The sequence below is a fragment of the Mastigoproctus giganteus genome, chromosome 3, assembly GCF_048544385.1.
Source record: "Mastigoproctus giganteus isolate SK-2022 chromosome 3, ASM4854438v1, whole genome shotgun sequence".
Taxonomy (NCBI): Eukaryota; Metazoa; Arthropoda; class Arachnida; order Uropygi; family Thelyphonidae; genus Mastigoproctus; species Mastigoproctus giganteus.
In genome coordinates, this window is record NC_143577.1 from 243,298,076 (window position 1) to 243,321,039 (window position 22,964).

The window sequence follows — 22,964 nt, forward strand, 5'->3', positions numbered from 1 at the left end:
TTCCCTAGTGGTCTAGGGAACTGGATGCCCTGCGCAGAGAACTCAACCAAAAGAGATGAGCATTCCAAAGAGCCAGGCGTTCCTGCTCCCCCCATGAGGTGGAGGCCCTCAGGCAACTATATCGGGAAACCAGGAATGCCTACACTGCAATGATCAGGCAGCGGAAAAAGCTATCCTGAGAGCAACTGGTCTCTACGGTGGGAAACTCAGACGCCTAGGGCAGAGTCTATAAAATCACAAATTGCCCAGAGGTGAGGTGACACCCTCTACCAGGACGTCCCAAGGCAGCATGACGAAAAATTGCAATGAATCGGTTAACAACATCCTAAACACCATATTCAAAACCTTGGATAACCAAACCTCCCCTGAGCAAGAGCATATCTGCCGTGAGAATGACACATATCGTACCATCCTAGCAGAGGCACCCTTCACGCAGCTGGACTTAATATCCGCAGTCGGCAAACTAAGAAACAAGAAATCTCCAGGAATGGATATGATAGAACCTGAAATAGTCAAAAAGGTGGCAGAGCTTGTCCCAAATCTTCTTCTGGAACTATACAACCGCTGTCTCCAAAGCGGTCGCTTTCCCACAGATTGGAAAACTTCCAACATTAAACTGATTCTGAAAAGCCCAGCCGAGTCACAACACATGCCTGATTCATACCGCCCAATCGCTCTTGGACAGAACCAATTGCTTCCTGGACAGAACCAATTTGGATTTAGGAGAGACCGATCCACCACTGACGCACTTGAAAGAATCATCACTGCAGCTGAAAACATCCAGAGAAAATACATCCTCGTCATCTCAGTCGATTTTGGGAGAGCGTTCGACACCCTCTGGTGGCCGAGCGTCCTTTCGCGACTGAAGTGCTGAAACCTTCCCAAGAACCTGTACAACTGCCTGCAGAGTTATCTCACCGAGAGAAGAGTGGTGATCCAGGCACCTTACTCTAGAGTTGAAAGACAGATCTACAGAGGATGCCCGCAGGGGTCTGTGCTTGGATCGCTCCTTTGGAACCATGTATTGGATGAATTCCTCTCCATAGACCTTGGAGGCGTCCGGGTGCTGGCTTTTGAGGACGACCTAACCCTGATCATGGAAGCTGACTCAAGGGCACAGATGGAAACAACAGCAAATGGAGCCCTATCCGTCCTTCAGGAATGAACCAGAAAGCACCACTTGCAAATATCTCCAACCAAGACTCAATCCATTCTCCTCAAAGAATATCTAACACCCACAAGGCCTGCACAAATTAAAATTAATAACAAAACCATAAAACTGGTCATGGAACTGAAGCACCTGGGAATCATTCTCGACAGTAAACTATATTTCCTACCACATCTGAACTATAACCAAACTAAGATGAAGAAATACGCAGCAATGGTGGCAAGGATCATCCGCCGGGACTGGGGCCTAAAGAGGCACACACACTCGCCCTCCTCTGCAAAACAGTCTTCATTCCAGTAGCTACATACGCCTCAGGTGTGTGGTTTAACAAGGCTACAAAAGCGGCAAATAGCAGAAAACTCAATATTATTCACCGACCAGTTCTTCTTACCATGACGTGTGCCTGTAACACCGTCTTCATCCACGCCTGCAGGTGGCCTTGCAGGGAGGCCCTGCCACTTGACATGGAGGTGATACGCACAGGCATGCTGTACCAGCTTGGTCGAGGAAAGAGCACGACATACAGGGACCACATCACGGACCCTAGTGGGAATCGATCTGCACGACATACAGGGACCACATCACGGACCCTAGTGGGAATCGATCTGCAGAAAAGAAACGACTACAAAACTACCTCCAATCCGTATGGCAACAACGTTGGATGGAGTCCACAAAAGGGCGATAACTCGCAAGTTCATTCCAGAAGTACAAACAACATATCCCAAATCGCGTTTTGGTTCTCCCCGGGACTCTATTGCACTTATTTATTAACAGGACATGGTGCTATATGCAGCAAGCTAACAACACTCAGAATTGTCAGCATTCCATTCTGCGCATGTGGATCACAAGATAAACCTGGGACCAGCTGATGTACGACTGCCGACTCTATGAGGACCTCCGGGGTCTATTCGTCACTGAGCTATAGTTTATCCCTAAAGATAGAGAGCACCACAGCCTAGAGAGTGACATCACCTACACAGCATTCTCCAAATATGTCCAAAGTCTCTTCACAAAAGGCCGACCCTGCTGCAACCACCAAATCCGCTTGATTGACTAGACAGCAACTCGCTACAGTGCAACAAACCCAAGCAGCAATGACTTGTAACCTGAACAGAGGCACCTGACCGCAATAGGATAGGATGATGCCCTCACGAAAATCAGAGCAAACCAGATTAAGTCACCCATCCCCGGATGTGATTCAAATTCGGAGGCGACTGACCACAGAACGCAAAGAAGCCTGGAGCGATCTCTACTTCCCCCACAAGTCATCATGAAATGTGACAAACTGAAACACGACCACTGAATTGACCAACAGATCCAGCAGTAAACTCCACTTCCCGGACAAGAGTGATGAAAACGCGACAATCACTGGACTTGACTACCACTTGCAAAGACTACAATCAAGACAGAATGGACGGGACCTGAATCTCATGAACGACAACTATCTGAACAGAGCTCTGTGGAGGCGAGACGGATACCACTGGACTTTACAGTGCAGCTCTGCTGCAAGGCGCCTTATAGGCGATCAAAACCGAGTTCCATGTCTCGATTTACTTTATACCCTCCTCCCTTTTCCGTCACCCCTCCTTTCCTCTGGTGGGGCCTGGGCAGGCCCCACTGACCACTGGGGTCGTCTTCTCTATCGTCCCCATTCTTCTACCTTTTCTCCCCAGTCTTCAGTCTCCCTCCCCCACTCTCCTTATACACCAGAGTATGCCTGTAACATCAAAATTGAATCATGCAAATTGAACCTCGCACGACTTTTGGCTACCAATTCTAGCATTTTCTCCCCCTTTTCATTTTTTATTTTAGTTTATATTTTATTTATTTATATTTTATTTTATTTCATTATCTTTCATTTTATTTTATTATTTTTATTTCATTTCACATTTTTTAATTTTATTTATTATTATTTTGTTTTTTTTATTTTATTTTTTTTATTTATTTATTTATATATATATTTTTTTTATGGTCCTAGCTACTGAAATCTCAGGAAACTAGGTGCAGGACCTGCCAGAGTAATAATATCTAAACTACTGGGTACCTGGTCTGCCTCCACGGCGCAGTGGGGACAACGTTGTGTCCCACTGGGGGGCCCAGCGGCTAAATGACCAGAGGAACAACGGTACATGACATTACATATATACAAAATCCATAATACAAAATACAAAATACAAAAAAAAAAAAATATATATATATATATATATGGTTCCCTTGTAAATGATTACATCTACCCATATATTTATTTCGTCTGTAAATTGCGTGTGTTCTCTGGTCGATTTGCCTGTTTGCTGGACAAAAAAAAAACAACCCCAGTTTCTGGGGATAAAATAAACCTTGCTCTCTACCCCTGAGACCGACTAACTCAGCCACACAGTGAAAAAGAGCCCTTGAGATGGTGGGCCATTGGACGAATTTAAGCCGGGAAATCGGAGGCAGAGGTGGCATGTTGGCATACCGTGTCACGCAGTTTCGTCTTGGCACTATGAACCAGTTTCAGTTGACAAGAACCATTACAACAAGAGCTGATCAAGGTCGTCTGAGGGCTACGTCAACCAGAACAGACCGCTATCTGGCTCTAATAGCAATCGGAACCCTATAATATCCTGTCATCAACTGTCTCTTGAGGTTCCTATGGCCAGAGATGAAAACATTTCCAACTGTACTATGTTAAGAGGGCTCAATTCAAGTAGACTCCACGCAAGGAAGCCAGTGGTTTGTATCTCATTAACCCCAGACCAGTGGAGAGTTCGTCAAAACTGGTATCATGAACGGATGACTGGGAGCCATAACGAATAAGGTAGAGTTCTGTACTCTGATGACTCTATTTTTAGCCTACAAACAGATTCTAGAAGTTATTTCATCTGGAGAATGGTACGACGAGCGCCGTACCATTCCTCCAACATCAGAAAATGGGACACTTGCGGTGGAGACGGTATTCTCGTGTGGGGCGAAACAATGATCAACTGCCTCACCCCTCTTCATGTTTAGATAGGAACACTGTAACTGCTTAGAGGTACTGATAACAGATCCTCGAAACCTAGGTGCAAATTTTTAGGGGTATGGTAGGCCCATATTTTCTTTTCATGCGCGACAACGCCGGGACCTCGTAGGTAGTACGGTTGGTAGAATCGCCGTCCTTCCCACATCGGGTGGAAAAGACATGAGTTAGAGTTCCATCGACGACGGGAGGAAGTTTTAATAGCCTTTTTAACAACGTCGCTGAGTTAATCGGTCTTAGGTGAGAGTAGCATGGTGTTTTCTCCCGAAAACTCGAGTATTTCTTCCAGAAAAACAGAAACTCAACTTGAGAACACACACATAGCAAACATAGTGTTATTCCTGCGGTTTCCTACAAATCCGCGCTGAGTAGTCTGTGATGCTGCAAAACATTGCAAAGCCAGTCGATGTGAGTAGTGTGGGTTGTGTGATTAGTACGTTGTTTCTGTTATTTGACTGACTTCGTTACTGGGAGGCTCCATCACCAAGAAGCAGCCTCCGCGCATCTGTCCACTGGCATGAGGAGTCGGACTGGGGAATAGAAAAACATCTTGCAGTAGCGAAAGTGGGGAGGTGCCAAGGAAAGAGCAGACAAGAGACAGGAAAATGGAAGACACTTGGGGATGGCAGAGTGTATGCACCCCCAGGTGAAAAGGAGCAAAAGAATGCCAGGTGCAGTTGGGTGAGTCCTGGAGAAGGGCTATGGAAATTACTATGACTCTGGAAACTATATACATTATCACCGGCCACAGTTCCTTTAACGACAAGCTCCACCAACTGGGATTGATTAATACAGATCTTTGCATCTGTGGCAACAAAGAAAACTAGTTCCACATCCTTTTCGAATGTGATCTATATGAAGAACAACGTGAACAATTAAAGATAATTGTCTCTAGCTTTGCAACTGACCAACTTGAGCAACTAATCCAGAACTCTGAGAACCTCCCCTCCTTCCAAGAGTTTGCCATACCCTGCTGGCCAACGCTAACCCAGCACCTCAAACTCAACCCAGCAATAATTAATACCCATAATCTCACATTATTGTTAATTTTTAATTTTTTAAAAATTTTAATATTGTTATTTTTATTTTTTCCCTTCTCCTCTCTCTGCGCTCTGCTCTAACTCTAGGGCTCTCCTTGGAATTGGAGTAACTTTCTCTGCACTCCTTCCTTTTCCTCTTCTAGTCCCACATGGGACTTCCCTGGGCCGAGGAAATCTCACTCCTCTCTTCCCTCTCTTCGTTTTTAGATAGTTCTTCTACTTCTTCTCTGGGAAACTCGTTCCTCAGGGAGGAGGGTGAGCAGATAGTAGGGGAGGCTAGGTACGAGTGCCTGGAAGCTGCTGTCCTGTAGATTGCTGCTCTCGGGTAGCCAAAGGCCAATACAAAACACAATATGACAGGTCACACAGACAGTATTTATTTTTTTCCCTGACTTTCTCTTGTGTGGGATGAAAAACTTTTCTTTTTTTTACTTCTTTTTCTTCTCCCCCCCCTCTCTCTCTCTCTGTGTGCAGTGATATAGACTATAAAATATTTAAGGGCAAAGGCCTCATGCTACGAGGTAGAATGACTAACATGTAGGTTTTGGTAAACACGACAATTATGGCTGAAATGTTATCAGAAGCCTTCAATTTGCTCAGTTTATCATTTTAAATAAAAACAAAATGAAAAGTTCACCAGGAGCAAACTAATATTTAGTTGAACCACTTCTGGCACTGATGACAGCAGCACACCATCATTGTAGAGGTCAATTTCTGAAGATCATCAACTGATAGTTCGTGGTTCCAAACACGAATAAATTTTGTCGAGCAATGTAGTCTGCGAGGCTAGCATAGTGATATCATCACCGTCCTCCCCACACCGGGAGGAAAAGGCCCGGGTTCGAATCCCGTCGTTGACGCGAGGAACTTTAATGGCCTTTTTTCACTCAATGGCAGAGTTTGTCAGTCACAGGCGTAGATAGCAAGGGTTTTCCGTCCAGCAAAACAGACAAATTGACCAGAGGACACACGCAATTTACCACACTCAGGGTAGTGAGAATGAAAATGATCTTAGGCAGCCAGATGCGAAGTTCTCTGAGCAATGCCGACAGGGTGCCAGAACAACTGATAAGGTTTCGACAATGATATACAGGAATTTTTCCAGCATGGAAAGCTAAGTGATTATTCTTTTGTATAAGGCAATAGTTATGCCACATCTCGAACACTGCATTTAAGTCTAGAAGTTCTCAGTTTCGGAAGGATATCGATCAGTTGGAAAGTGTGCAGAGAACACTAACAAGATTAATGAGGGGAGAAAGGATACTGTTTACTGGGAAACATCAGTGATGCTACTAGCAGAATCTGCAGTCTAGATATCTGCAAGGAAATCTGATTGAGGTGTTTAAATGGACTGGTTAAGCTCAATGCTGATGGAATCCATCCTCTTGCTCAGAGTACACACTTGAATGGGCATAATTCAAATTGAGGAAAGATGGTTCAGTCAGATGTGCATAAATTTGAAGGAAGAACTAGTTAAATTGCTAGTAGGATGGACAGATGAAATTGAAAATGTTGGACAAATTTGTCTTACAACACCTTTCAGTCAATACAAAATGTAGCATTAGCAGAGGCATTTGATGCAAGAAAGCAAGCTTATGCAGCATCAGCCAAAAAAAAAAAAAAAACCCACTTCCACTTCACCCCTCTGTTCGTTCAAAATACCTGTCCAGCTGAGCCTTAAACTTATTTAGGCTATCAACCTCCACGACAAGGGATGGAAGTCTGTTCCACCAACCAACCACCCGCTGGCTAAAGGCAAATTTCCGCACGTCTATCCTACATCTGTCTTTCCTCAATTTGAATTTATGCCCTCTCAGGTGATTTTTCTGAGCTAGAGGAAGAATCCCATCAGCATTGAGCACGCTTAAACCATTCAAGGCTTTATACACCTCTATCAGATCACCTCGCTGGTGCCTAGTCTCCAGACACTGTAATTTGCAAAACTTAAGCCTTTCTTCGTAACAGCACCCCTTTGTTCCATTCACTAATCTTGTTGCCCTTCTCTGTACTCGTTCCAGCAGCTCTACATCCTTCTTGAAATGAGGCCTCCAGACCTGTATACAGTACTCTAGGTGTGGCCTGACCATTGCCTTATACAAGAGAATAATCACCTCCTTATCCCTGCTGGAAAAATTCCTGTATATCATTGACAATACTCCATGAGCTCCTCTTGCAGCCCGTCTGCACTGCTCAGAGAACTTCATATCTGCCTGCACAACCACCCCCAAGTCCCTTTCATTCTCTACCACTGTCAGTGTAGTACCACAGAGTTGATATGTTGCTCTGGGGTTGCTGTTTCCCATGTGTAGTACTTTACATTTGTCAATGTTAAACTCATTTGCCACCTCTCAGCCCATCTACTCAACCTTTCCAGATCCTGTTGCAGCAGCATAGTGTCAGTAGTGTCCTTTGACAACCCTGCCAACCTTTGTATCGTCTGCAAACTTGGACATTAAGCTTGATATACCATCAACAATATCATTTATAAATACAGAAAACAATAATGGACCCAACACTGAGCCCTGAGGGACTCCACTAATAACATTAGTCGACGATGTGCAGTGTCCATTGATTACCACTCTCTGTCTTCTCCCCCTCAACCACCCCTTTATCCATGTACAACCTTAATTTTGTTGTTTAAGACTTTAGTACACATTCTGAATTAGATTACACTAAATGTTCAAACTGATCTTTGTAATTTTACTGGTTTTATGAACTACCAATATAACGACAGCTTTTTCATTCCCTTGGGGGCCTCTACAAAGAGCTTGAACTGTACTTATTGTCATACTGGTACGCAAAATTTAAGGACCAGTCAGGTTTTCACCGGTAGCTTCTCATAGGAGTGGCCTGGATATGGGAAAAAGCATACCAAAGGAACCTTGTGAGGTACAGAAATGATGAAGGAAATAACACCGACACAACAACGGAAACAAAACGGTGGATAGGGACTTTATTCAAAAATGGCAACACAGCACTGGCTGCCATGATACAGATGCATCACTGCCAAAGATGGAACAAAGGTGGTACCTCAGTAGGAGATATGACCACCCCTAATGTCGATGCAGGCTTTGCACCGCCTGTCCATACTTAGAACAATGTGGTTGATAAGTTCTTGCGGTAATATCGTCCATTCCTCTGTCAGCGCCATCTTCAGCTGGTGAACATTTTCTGGTGGATGTGGACGGCGGCTAGGCGTCTCCCCAGAGCGTCCCAAATGTGTTCGACGGGATTTAGATCAGTGGGGGTAGGGGGACGGGCAGGCCAATCAATACGAACAATGGCCTCAATTTCCAAAAGCATAATGCAGTGTGATGGGGTGTGTCGTTATCATCCATAAACACGAACTCGGGGCCAATGGCACTTCGGAACAGACACACATGGGGAAGGATTACCTCAGTACAGTAGCGTGCACCGGTTACAGTACCGCCTTCCAGTATCTGGAGTTGTGTACGTCCATCCAAGATAACACCTCCGATCCCTTTCAGTGATATTTGCGGGGTGATACCGTGTGGCAACATCTCGCCAGATTAGCTGACGTCCAGAATCGCTGCTGATACTGTGTCCACTCTCATCGTCTACTCTCATCAGTAAAGAGTATGTTAAGTAAAGATTTTGTGGTTGTAACCTTTAGAAATAGTGTTGGTCCTTAAGTTTCGAACACCAGTGTAGTAGAATTATATTAAATATTCAGACTTATGTTGTTCTTCTGTTTTTTTTATGAACCATTGATAAAACCACCGCTTTTCTCATTCTCCTGAAGGATTACTATAAAGAGCGTCGTCTGTATTATGATATTCATTTTATATTCAACACAAAAGGAGTTGCAATAAGGATTTTAGGTTTACTTTTTTTAATTTCATAATTTCAAATTCAAAATCAAAATAGGGCATGATATTTTTTTCTGTAATTGTGAACACAAAAATTTATAGTTTCGGTGTTATAATTACTGATTTCAAAATATGCTTCACCCGCAGGGATATTAATTTTGAACCGGTAGCAATTTTTATTGAGTTATATTCATCGAAATTTTGCGAGTAATAGGTGGTGATTTTGTTAAAGTAGAGTAGGAAACTGTTATGTAATACGACATCCTTTGTTCGTGGATCCGATATGTTTCCACCAGTTTCCACTCCTCAATCTTCCTAATGCATTTTGAATTCCAATAAGCATTATAGTTCCAAAGGAGATGGAACATATCATCTTTTAAGGGCACAAAAGTTGATATAGTTGTACACGTTGGCATTAATGATATTAAGAGTAGGAGACCGGCAGAATTACTTAACAAGTACAGGTCACTGTTGAAAAAAAGCCGTGAATTAGGGTTGAATTTGAAGGTGTCTGCAATTCTGCCCAGACACGATAGGAGGAAGTATATGATGAGAGCCTTGTCGATCAGTTCGGCCCTGGAAAGATTGTGAAAGGCTCAAGGGATAGAATTTTTTTCAGCCTGTTCTGTACTTGTTAACAGGAGAGACTGCTTCTACAGGGATGGGATACACTTAAATAGAAAGGGTGCAAGAATATTTGCTGATGCTATTGAGGCAGTGTTAGGTGGGTCGGAAAACTGCTAGCTTGGGAATACAAGGACTAATAGTTTAACAATAGCCGCAGGCAGAGGTGAAGGTGATTCTTGGACAACTTCTATTAGAATAAATAGCGAACTGGAGAGAGGGGTCTTGGGGGTTTCGGGGACGTATGGCAGTCATCGTGAAATAGGTGGGTATATGGGATGTGTTAGGGTAACTAGGAACAGGAGCATGTATGCTTCCATGTATACCAATGCTAGAAGTATAGTAAATAAATTTGATGAATTTGAAGTGTTGGTCAAGACATCAAAGGCGGATATTGTTGGGATAGCAGAGACGTGGTGTCACACAGATATAAGGAATGCTGAACTGGAATTTGGGGAGTACAACGTCTACAGAAAGGATAGACAGGATAGAAATGTAGGAGGTGTTATGCTGTTAATTAAGAAAAACATAAAATCAAAAGAAGTGCACCCAGTTGACATAGATGAACAGTGCACTGGTGAGTCAGTTTGGTGTGACATAAGCACTGCGAAAGAAAAAATAAGAGTAGGAGTGTGTTACAGGCCTAATGACTCAAATGAGTACAATGAACAATTGTACAGAGAAATAGAGTGAGCTAGTAAATCAGAATGTCTTATAATGGGGGATTTTTACTTCCCAGATATTGAGAGGAACTTCTGGGTTGGTCAATCACACACTAGTCAGACTTTTGTGGATTTATTGGATGATTGTTTTCTGCAGCAGCATGTTCGAGAGGCAACCAGAGAGAGTAACACTCTTGATCTGGTTATCAGCAGGATCGTTCGTGTATTACGAATTTGCAGATGAAGGAACCACTAGGTGGCAGTGATCACAGTGTACTGATGTAGGATTTACTTAAAGATTTAGTTACCATTAGGGGTAAGGAACGGGTTTTTATTTCCGTAAAGGTGAGTACAGTGGTCTCAGAAAGTTTTTAAATTCTCAACAGTGGGATCAACTGACGATGTTACCAATAGTAAATTCTAAGTGGGAAGCATTCAAGGAATTAATCGTGGAGGCTACTAAAAGTTTCATTCCTATTAAGAAATATTGTTCAAGGTTTAAGCCTAAATGGTTATCTAATGAAATAATGAGACTCGTAACAGAGAAGAAAAATGCATGGAATACATATAAATTATCAAGCGACTCAGAAGCCTATGGCAGATATAAGCTAGTCTGTAATCAGATCACAAAGGAGGTTAGGCAGGCGAAGGCAGATCATGAGAAATCCTTGCCAAAATATGCTAAGAAAAAAAGCGAGGATTTCTTTACTTCTATAAACTCTAAAAGGAAGGGGATGAATCCGATTGGTGCAGTTGACATAGTTGGTTCAACTGTTGATGATCCTGCTCAGACAGCAAACAAACTGAATGAGTATTTTGCATCTACATTCACACATTAGGAATTATTAAGGTTTGAAAATGGCAGAAGGTTATCAAATTGTAGCAGGATACTTAATGATTTTGGAATAACTGAAAGCAAAGTGGAGGAGAAATTGTTGAAGTTAAACATAAGAAAAGCACCTGGAGTGGATGGGATCTATCCAGTTATATTAAAGGAGGCGGCAAAGCAACTATGCAAACCCTTACTCATAATTATGAGAGCATCCTTGAATTCAGGGAAGGTTCCCACGGACTGCAGATGTGCAAATGTTTCCCCAAATCACAAAGGGGGATCGAAGGGTGACACGAGTAATTACAGACCAGTTAGTTTAACTCCTGTTCCGAGTAAAATAATGGAGTCATTGGTTAAAGATGCATTGCAGGATCATCTAGACAAGACTGCAGCAATACTTCAGACACAGCATGGGTTTGTTAAGGGAAAGTCTTCTCTGACAAATTTGATAGGATATTTTGATGTGGTTACAAAGGAACTGGAAGAAAAAAAATAATTTTGATATCATATATTTGGATTTCAGGAAAGCTTTTGACACTGTTGCGCATGGAAGACTATTGTACAAATTGGAACAGAATGGTATTAAGGGTAAGTCGCTACAATGGATAAAAGGATGGTTGAGTGGGAGAAGACAGAGGGTGTTAATTATTGGGCGCTGCTCTTTGTGGACTAATGTTATAATGTTATTAGTGGAGTCCCACAGGGTTCGGTGTTGGGTCCACTGTTGTTTTGTAAATTTATCAATGATATTGATGAAGGTATATCAGGCTTAGTGTCGAAGTTTGCAGATGATACAAAGGTTGGCAGGGTTGTTAATGACAGTAATGGTAGTGTGCTACTGCAACAGGATCTAGATAATTTGGGCACATGGGCTAAGAAGTGCAACTGAAGTTTAACCTTGACAAATGCAAAGTATTGCATATGGGTAGAAAGTAACACCAGAGAAACGTCCCAACTCTGTGGTACTACACTTAAGGTGGTAGAAAATGAAAAAGACCTGGGAGTAATTGTGCAGTCAGATATGAAGTTTTCTGAGCAATGCAGACAGGCTGCCAGGGCAGGTCATGGGGTTTTGTCAATGATATATAGGAATTTTGCTAGCAGGGAAATAAAGGTGATTGTCCCTCTGTATAAGGCAATTGTCAGGCCACGCCTTGAGTACTGCGTACAGGTCTGGAGGCCTCATTTTAGGAAGGATGTAGATTTGTTTGAGCGTGTACAGAGAAGGGCAGCAAGATTGGTGAGGGGAATGAAGGGATCCTCTTACCAAGAGAGGCTTAAGTTCTGCAAATTGCAGTGGCTGCAGACCTTCGCGGTGATCTGATTGAGGTGTATGAGGCCTTGAATGGGTTGAGCACGCTGAATTCTGATGGGATCCTTCCACTTGTTCGGGTTACGAACCTAAGGGGGCATAAATTCAAATTAAGAAAGGACAGATGTCGAATAGATGTGCGGAAATTTGCCTTTAGTCAGCAGGTGATTGACTGCTGGAACAAACTTCCACCTGTCGTTGTGGAAGTTGATAGGTTGAATAAATTTAAGGAGGAACTAGACAGGCATTTGGAGGGAATGGTGTGATTTTTTTTTATTTTTGGCTGATGCTGCATAAGCTCATACACTTGCTTTCTTGCATCACATGCCACTACTACTACTACTACTGCTACATCGACGTCTTATTTTTTACTAATAGACTTGCTCCGTTTGTTTCTGGCTGGTTAGTGCTCAAGGGTTTACCAGCATTCCTATAAGACAGTGACTGGGCATTGTGGCTGATGTTTTTGGGATTTAGGAGCATTGGCGACTAAGGCCATATTGCTCCGTGTATATTATCTGTAAATTTCTTGTGTTGTGGGGGTTGATTTTCTGTTTTCTGGAGGTAAAAACCCGAATTTCCGGGAGAAAAAACCATGGTCTCCTCTCCTGAGAACTATTAACTCAGTCACGTGACAAATACCCATAAAAATTCCTTCCGACGAGATTCGAACTCAGATCTTTTTCATCGGGTGTGTGTGTGTGTGGAGGACGCGATCGTACCAACTGTGCTACCAATGAGGGCAAGTGTTATGGTGAATGAGATTGACTGAATATTGCTCTGAATGAGATTGACTGAGTATTGTGGTGAATTAGATTGACTAAATATTGTGATAAAAGAGAATGACTGTTGGTTATGGTGAATGGAAATGGCTGGAGTAAATCTGGAAATACGTCTGGACTGTGTGAAAGGACACATATCTTTATACGTATAGTAAGAAAAGTTATATTCAGTTAGATTAAGTATTTTTCCTTTACTGCATTTTAAACTACATACTCATTATACCCCTGTGGTGTTTATAAGAAGATGGATGCGTGAAAAAAAATCATAAAATCAGAATGAAAGGAAAGTGAATGATTGAAATTAACTGTGTCCCTCCTACACCCCCCTGACTGTACAGACAGATGGACATGTGGACCAATGATGGCCCTATGCTCATCCAAGAAGATACCAGCCATGCCTTAGCTCCTCTTAGCCAGCATGGTGTGGGATACTGACACTGGTCATTAGGGATTGAACCCTGGACAGTGTTGGACAGAGCACCTACTGGAGCTCCAAATGGGGATTCCTTTCGGGTTCCGTAGGATATTTTAATCCTACCACCTGGGCTGGTTGTTCTCTCTCTCCAAAACCCCCACCCCATCCTGGGTACCTCCATCCTCCCCTTGCCTAGTCGTTCACCCCACTGTCAACTCCCACCTCTGGAATAGGATGGGCATCCTGTCCTGGGGATCCATTGCTGTCTCTCCTTTCAATCAGGTTGGCGCCTACACTACTGCCCCTTCTATATTTCTACTACTTTATTCCCCACTTCCTATCTACCCACTACTCCTTCCCAAATTTCACTTTTTTTAAGGGCCTTCTCTCCCTATAGCCTTGGCTACCTCAGTGTTTGACCCATGAATGATTACATTCCTTACTGTCCGTCCCACCTCCTCGTGACTCTGGATGGTAAACTACAGGTTTGTTAAGTCAAAACAAAAATCTCTAGGCTAAGAGACCAGATGAACAACACGAAAAATATAACCCACACTAACACTACACTAACAGGGACAAGAAGGTGATTGCCCCCTTGTATAAGGCAACGATCACACCTTGAGTGCTACCCAGGTCTGGAGGCCTCATTTTAAGAAGGATGTAGAGCTTCTGGAACGAGTACAGAGAAGGACAACAAGATTAGTGAATGGAACAAAGGGTTGCTCTTACGAAGAAAGGCTTAAGTTTTGCAAATTACAGTGTCTGGAGACTAGGCACCTGCGAGGTGTATAAAGCCTTGAATGGTTTGAGTATGCTCAATGGTGATGGGATTCTTCTTCTTTTTGCTCAGAATAATCGCCTGAGAGGGGATAAATTCAAATTGAGGAAAGACAGTTGTAGAATAGATGTGCGGATGTTTGTCTTTAGCCACTGGGTAGCCAGTCGTTGTAGAAGTTGATAACTTAAATAGATTGAAGGCGGAGCTAGACAAACATTTAGAGCAAGTGGATGGGTGAAATGAGGTTTTTTTTTTTTTTTTTTTTGGCAGATACTATTTAAGCTTGCTTTCTTGCATCATGTGCCTCTACTAATGCTAATGTTGATCTACATATATCTGTCCTTAATTTCATATTGTTCAGAATTACTGTTATTATTTTTTTGTTCACTTTTCGAACATTAATAATCTTTGTTTTCTATGCTTTTCACCAAAGGATTTTAGTTGTTCCTCAGGTAGTCTGAGGGGTAGACCTCTATAGCTGGAGCTATTGATTTCGATGACCAGTGACACTGGATTTCCTGGCACTTTCTGATTTTACACTACTTTTGCTGGGTAGTCTTGTTCCCGTGTTGGGACAGTACCAGATAATAGAGACCTGCCTCATCGTATAGACTGATATTAGGAACCAGCGTTCTAGATTGTAGGGGGTGAGAATAATCTGAAATTGAATGATTCTGAGTGCGGGTGACCTTTTTCGAAGTAGGATCACTTTGTGCTTACTAATGGATAGAATATTTTAGTTCCCTTATTATCGCAGGTTATTACAGTATTGCACTGTTCATTTTTTATATTCAGTGCAAATATTTTATTTTAATTATTATATTAATATTTTGAATGTCCTGGAATCATTGAAATGTAGTCTCTCTCTCTCTCTCTCAATATTACGAGACTCTTGATTTCTAATGTTAGCGTCGCGCTGATGGAGGGTCACGTACATGCACATGTGACACGACTTGCTTGTGAGCGGTATACTCACAGTTGGGTTGCCTCCTCGAGTCATGGAAGAGTACTGGGTCAACAGTCACCTTCTCTCTCATTGCTACTCCTCTGCAAAAGTGTGCACAGAAACGACTGAACAACAACGCACATTACACAAAAATAACATTGATCTCATTCCTAGCTATTTTATAGAGTTCTGGACCATCAGAGTGTACCACTATGAAGTAGAACTAATGTGAAATACACGTATGTGTGCATTGTTGCCAGTGAGGGCTGTAACGTTTACCTTCTCATCTCTAGTCCTCGCCGGTAGCACAGTAGTTATAATCACTGTCTCCCGTCTAAATCCATTCGAATCATATTAAAGTCGGTAGGAACTTTTATGGTGTGTTTTTTATTCAATGGTGGGGTTCGCCTCTTTGAGGTGAGTATCGCAAGGTTTTTTTCCTTTTATAAACTCGGGTGGTTTTGTCCAGCAAAGGAAATTGACCAGGGCACATGCAATTTATGGGCCTGATACACATGGGTGGATTAGGGTTGTTCTTAGAAAACCATAATATGACATATTTTTTTTTTACCCACTCATCGCAGAAAGGTCGATTTTTCATCAGGCAATTCTCGCCGGGTTTAGGCATACACCATGGATTGGTGCCGTGCTACCAGTGGGATCCCTGTTTCCTCTTTTGAAGATAAACATTTCTAATTATCTATTTTAAAGGTATCTTCATATGATTTGGTTTAACGTCTCGTCACGTATAAATTCTGCCCTGCTTTCAATTCCTCTTTTGTATAATTTATGGTCGTAGCACGGATCACTTACACGATATCCAGGTCCATGGAAATTAAGCTGCCTAACCAGCCTAATATGCCATGTGGTCCTTTTCATATCTTTTCCAACGGTATGGAAATCAGAGGCAGTATCCACTGTTCTGGTAGAGAGGGCATATATTTTCAGAAAAAAATGGAGTTAACTAGAAAACAGTTTATACTGTTTATTTTTGTAACCATAGTGTACTCGAAGGTGGAAGTTGCACAAATCAAAAGTAGGAGGAATTCTGAAAGAAGATTATGATATATATATTTTTTAATGTTGTTTTGTTTGTTAGAATGCTGATAAAATCTCTTAAAACATTGCTAAAGCAAATTACAAGAAGCCTTTGACTAAGTGTGTACGGAAAGATTGTCTTTCAAAAATCAATTTCTTATTTGTTTTATACTTCAGAATTGTTCAAAAATAAAAATAAAAATATTGCATTCATAAATACTGGCTGCTAGTTTGGGCTTTATTTTTAGCCTGCCATTTACAAGAAATTCCTTTCGAGGACATTTATGGTTTTAAAATATTTGCCATTGGGAACAAGAGTAAGTGTAAACCAGTTACAGCTAGTCTAGGATAGGAAACAAGGAAGAGGCGTTCGTAAAAATGACGGATTCACGTAAGTTTTTTAAATATTTATGTGTACCTGGCCGATTTTGTTGCAATTGTAATATAGAATCGCGTTTGTAACGTGTTGTACGCGTATCTGCTAAAATATATAAGAAAGCTTGATCCCTGCATTGAGTTTTATATGAACGGACTACATGAACAAAAGAATTCTAACTAGTGACGAGACGCTTACTTCCCCGCCATTTTGGCTGGTTGATTCTTGTTGTTTTAATTTGGATTTGTAACTTGTTTAGGAGTTAGGTTTTTTTTTACATATAATCAATCAGTGCTGGTTACTTATATTTATTTTGATTATTATGCTGTTTAGCATTATTTAGTAAGAAAGAATTGCCCGTCTGGCCTCGTCATATGGAGAATAGTTTTTTTTTTTTTTTTTTTTTGAAATCTTTGTGGAAACGTTTCATTTAAAAAGTAAACTGGTGTAACTTATATAGCAAAAATAAAGGATTTCTATTAATGATATTGATAATCCATAATAATAATTCCATATTAACAGTATGTTTCGCTAAGTTAACTGCGTATTTACGTACAGATTTTCAATATTTAATTGATATACCTGTCAAAGCGTTTTCTACGAGACTCTGTACCCCCTTAACTGAATCTAGACCGTGAGATTTATTAGGAGACTGTTTTTCAATATTTTTTATTGTCGATTTTTTTTTTTTTTTTGGCTGATGCACGAAAGCAAGCTTTCTTGCATCAGCCAAAAAAAAAAAAAAAAACACCCTTATTTCACCCATCCACTCGCTCCAAATGTTTGTCAAGTTCTGCATTATTTAAGCTATCAGTTTCTACAACGACAGATGGAAGTTTGTTCCACCAATCAACCACCCGCTGGCTAAAAATCTGCCCTACAACCGTCTTTCCTCAATTTAAATTTATGCCCTCTCAGGCGATTATTCTGAGCAAAAGGAAGAATTCCATCTGCATTGAGCATGCTCAAACCATCAAGGTTTAAACCTCAATCAGATCACCTTGCAGGTGCCTAGTCTCCAGACAGATAATAATGTATGTTTCATGAAAACTTGCATACTAAATGTACTAAATTTGATTTTTATAGCCCTAGCCTTTTTTTGCATGTGTTATTAACAAGAATGAAAAGTTTTTTTTTTATTACAAAATTTACTGATGTTAGCATTAGTAGAGGCATATGATGGAAGAAAGCAAGCTTATACAGCATCAGCCAAAATAAATCTTTCCATTTCGCCCATCCATTTGCTCCAAAAGTTTGTTCCAGCAATCAGCCACCTGCTGAGTAAAGGCAAATTTCCACACAATCTGTTCTACAACTCCTTCCGCAATTTGAATTTATGCCCCTTTGTGCGTAATCTGAGCAAGAGGAAGAATCCCCTTGTTATATTGAACACACACCTTCGAGACATTTCTAGAAGTAAACAAACTGTATCATAAATCTTTCGTGGAATTTAGTCTCATACCTTTCCGAAAAACAAAACCGAGGAGGGTTATGTCTGGATTTATTCCTTCTTGGAACCTTTAAAAAAATGGATATAAGTAGGAAAGCATTTTAAACCAAACAGTAGACATTTTAAAAAAATGCATGGCACTTCATTGACTGCGGGACTATAAAACTTAAAAGTGGTAAGTGCTATTAAGCAGGGATGTGTGTTGTAATCAGTTTTATAACTACGCCACAATTTGATTTTTTTTTTTTTTTTTTTAATGAAAACTCCAAACACGAGAGGTATTAGTACCTATAGTACTTAGTACTGTGCATGGATTGGAAGTTGAGAAGATGAAAGAAATTTGTTGATTTGAACTTCTGTAGATTGTAATTTTCAAGAAATACATATGAAGCTTGTCCTGGAAAATGAAAGTTTAATGAATAAATAGGAAGAAGAAAAGTTGGGTTTGAAGTTGAACAGTGAAAGAGAGCAGGGATTATAGAAGCCAATTCAGTCTTCGACTGGGTGTCTTCCTTCCTCTCAGCCAATAGCAGCATTTGTAAAGGTGTTTGCCACGTGTTTTGTTTTTGTATCCCATAGTTGAAGTGATTTTTTGTGTTGTGCTTTAATCGATATTAGGTTTAATCAATATGTACAATTTCCATTATGAAAATCACTATTTAGAGAGATAAATAGCTTAGTTATATAGCAAAAATAATTCTATAATCCCATGGATGTATCTATAGAGAAGGCATGCAGCAGAAACAATGTCTATGAGACAGAGTAGAGAGAGACTGTTAGAGATGTCATTAATTAACCTAACTCTTTTGAATGGAATCTAGAAGCCATTCAAGAGGGCAGTTAGGATATAATATGTAAGAGGTTTTGGGAGCACTGCCCCCAGATGTGGGAATTTTTAAATGGCTGCCTGCAGATTAAAATAAGGCTAGCACAATTTTTCAATAGGTTGTTTAATTTTTAAATCTTCAAAAGTTTGTCATTTTTGATAGCAAGCTGGGAAAATTTTTATCAAGGCACTGCATTCATCACGGTTTTTAGCCCAGTGTTTTCCAAACCATGGGTTCTCGCTCTAGTGGGAATGGAAGCAATGCAATGTTTAAAATTTTATGTAGCGTGAAAGTCTGAGGGTATAATCAAAATGGTGATACCCTGATAGAAGAGTGCTGCTATATTGTTTGGTTTGAAAACAATTGCATATACTAATTTCAAATTACATTGGGTTTTTCCTAACCTCCCCTGATATAATATGGTCTATTTATTATTATTAGCCATGTGGTACAAGGAAGCCTGAGGCTTTTGCTGCATCAGCCAAAAAAAAAAAAAAAAAAATTTACCCTGTGAGAGAGAGAGAGAGAGAGAGAAAAAACAAGAATCAGAAGTAGATGGGAATCAACAAAAAAGAGAAGAATGATATCCAGCTCAGGACCCTGTGTGTGTGTGCCCAGCCCATACTCACCAGGTGTAAGCCCCTGGGATTGTTCACTTTTGTCCTAATCAACAAATGCACCCTTAATAAAGCTCTCTCATTAGTCAATTTCTGAAGTATCAATATTTTCTAGCAACTGACCAACAAGATCATTACTCAAAAACTTATTTGTTAGTCAAATTAGAATGAATACTGTATAAATTGTGCCATCTTTAGTTGCCTTACCTTAAAATGTTTTTTACGGATAGTAGTAGTAGTGGCATGTGATGCAAGAAAGCAAGTGTATAAGCTTCACTTGCTTCAGCATCAGCCAAAAAAAAAAAATCACACCATTCCCTTCAAATGCCCGTCCAGTTCCTCCTTAAATCTATTTAACCTATCAACCTCCACAACGACAGATGGAAGTTTGTTCAGGCAATTAACCACCCGCTGGCTAAAGGCAAATTTCTGCACATCTATTCTACATCTGTCTTTTCTTAATTTGAATTTATGCCCCCTTAGGTTCGTAATCTGAACAAGTGGAAGGATCCCATCAGAATTCAGCATGCTCAACCCATTCAAAGCCTTATACACCTCACTCAGATCACCGTGCAGGTGCCTAGTCTCCAGCCACTGCAATTTGCAGAACTTAAGCCTCTCTTGGTAACAGGATCCCTTTATTTCCCCTCACCAATCTTGTTGCCCTTCTTTGTACACACTCAAGCAAATCTACATCCTTCCTAAAATGAGGCCTCCAGACCTGTACGCAGTATTCAAGGCGTGGCCTGACCATTGCCTTATACAGAGGGACAATCACCTCCTTTTCCCTGCTAGCAAAATTGCTATATATCATTGACAAAACCCCATGACCTGCCCTGGCAGCTTGTCTGCATTGCTCAGAAAACTTCATATCTGACTGCACAATTACTCCCAGGTCTTTCATTTTCTACCACTTTAAGTGTAGTACCACACAGTTGGTACGTTTCTCTGGGGTTACTTCTACCCATATGCAGTACTTTGCATTTGTCAAGGTTAAACTTCAGTTGCCACTTCTTAGCCCATCTGCCCAAATTTTCTAGATCCTGTTGCTGTAGCACACTGCCATTACTGTCATTAACAACCCTGCCAACCTTTGTATCATCTGGAAACTTTGACACTAAGCCTGATATACCTTCATCAATATCATTGATAAATATACAAAACAACAGTGGACCCAACACCGAACCCCGTGGGACTCCACTAATAACATTAGTCCATGAAGAGCAGCACCCATTAATTACCACCCTCTGTCTTCTCCCACCTGCCCGGCAACCCAAAGGTCGCGGGTTCGATTCCCGCCTCGGGCTTGGATCAAAGTACTGCAAAAACCTTGGGAGGTGCAATATGGCCACAGAAGCCGATGCGCCAACAACTACCAAATCAAAAAAAAAAAAAAAAATCATCCTTTTATCCATTGTAGCGACTTACCTTAATATCATTCTGTTCCAATTTGTACAATAGTCTTCCATGCGCAACAGTGTCAGAAGCTTTCAAAATTATATTTTGCTTCCGGTTCCTTTGTAACCACATCATAATACGCAATCAAATTTGTCAGACAAGACTTTCCCTTAACAAAACCATGCTGTGTCTGAATTATTACTGCAGTCTTGTCTAGATGATCCTGCAATGCATCTTTAACCAGTGACTCCATTATTTTACCTGGAACAGAAGTTAAACTAACTGGTCTGTAATTACTCGTGTCGCCATTCGATCCCCCTTTGTGAATTGTGGATATATTTGCACATCTCCAGTCCGTGTGGGAACCTCCCCTGAGTCCAAGGATGCTCTCATAATTATGGCTAAGGGTTTGCTTAGTTGCTTTGCCGCCTCCTTTAATATAACTGGATAGATCCCATCCACCTCAGGTGCCTTTCTTATGTTTAACTTCAACAATTTCTCCTCCACTTTGCTCTCAGTTATTACAAAATCATTAAGCACCCTGCTACAATTTGATAACCTTCTGCCATTTTCAAACCTTAATAACTCCTCATGTGTGGATGTAGTAGGTTAGCATGGAATGGATATAGCTCTTGTATCTGCATAATTTTTTCACTTTTATGATATTTCAGAGAAAAAATGTCCTGGGATAATGTGTACAGGTGCAAATTTGCCAATTGCAAGGTTGAGCTGGTATGCTAAAAAAATGCACAACTATTCTTAGTTGCTGTACTGCTACATTGGAGGTGCTATTAAGTAGTTATAATGAAGTTGTAAACTCTGGCTTCAACCATTTTGATTATAAATAGACGTTTGTTTTCTTGGATTATATCCTGCCCCTGAAAAAATGGCAGCTTTCAGATTAAATGACAGATCTCAAGGCACATTTTTGTTTAGAACTAGTTAGCCCAGTGCTTTTTAAACTATTGTATATAAGAAAGATACAAACAAGTATATAACAGCCATAATTATAGCATAGTAACCTCTACATGGCATGTTCCTGTCCAACATGAATTCATTATAATGTTATTACAAGAGCTTAGAGCAGTGGTTTTCAACCGGGGTCTGCAACAACATTCCAGGGGTGCCACATAATTTGGATTTAAGTTACTTAAACTTATTTGTTTTTTAAAATTTTTTTCATAAAAAGGTGCAGTATCTTTTTAATTTTGTGGTGATCTCTAATTGATGTTTACTTAGTACCTCTATATAAAGAATAAAATTATTATATACTGTATATATATAATTTGTACAAAGGGTACTAGGAAAGTTTTGCAATACAGCTTTGTTTATTTAATTTTTTCAAAGTAATTTCCTCTACATTCAATACACCTCTCCATCCTCCGAAACCAATCTTTAAACCAGTTCTGCCAAGTTTCACTAGGGAGTAAAGCACACTCGTTGTCCCAAGCCCGTAGAAGGTCCTCATCACTGGAAAACCGCCTCCCTTTTAGCTTCATTTTCACATGCGGGAACAGTGCAAAGTCGCAGGGAGCAAGGTCTGAACTGTAGGGAGGGTGCTCGAGAAGTTTCAGTCCTGTCGTGCTCAAATATTCGGTGCAGGCTTTGGCGCGGTGAGCTGCAGCATTATCGTCATGGAGGTACCAGGTGTCCATTCTTGACTTTGGCCGCAGGTTCTTCATAGATCCAATGACTTTAGGCAGGCATTGTTCAGTATACCACTTAGCTGTGACTGTCTACTGCATGTCCAAAACGACACGTTCCACAATTCCACTCGATTTGAAAAATACAGCTATCATTTTCTTCTTTACAGATCGGGATTTTCTGACAATTACGGGTGTGTCGTCATCATCAAAGACCCAAACTTT

The 22,964-nt window shown here is 40.9% G+C and overlaps 1 protein-coding gene across 4 annotated transcripts in view; it reads left to right on the top strand.

The window, feature by feature from the left end:
- The first annotated feature begins 16,725 nt into the window (after nt 1-16,725).
- Nucleotides 16,726-22,964, top strand: part of LOC150088979 (uncharacterized) — a 129,743-nt gene continuing 123,504 nt past the window's right edge. For all 4 annotated transcript variants that reach the window (XM_090369740.1, XM_090369742.1, XM_090369743.1 and 1 more), the window contains exon 1: nt 16,726-16,819. In XM_090369740.1, the coding sequence (XP_090225866.1) occupies nt 16,807-16,819 (13 nt within the window). In that variant the 5' untranslated portion in view covers nt 16,726-16,806. The remainder of the gene's footprint in view (nt 16,820-22,964) is intronic.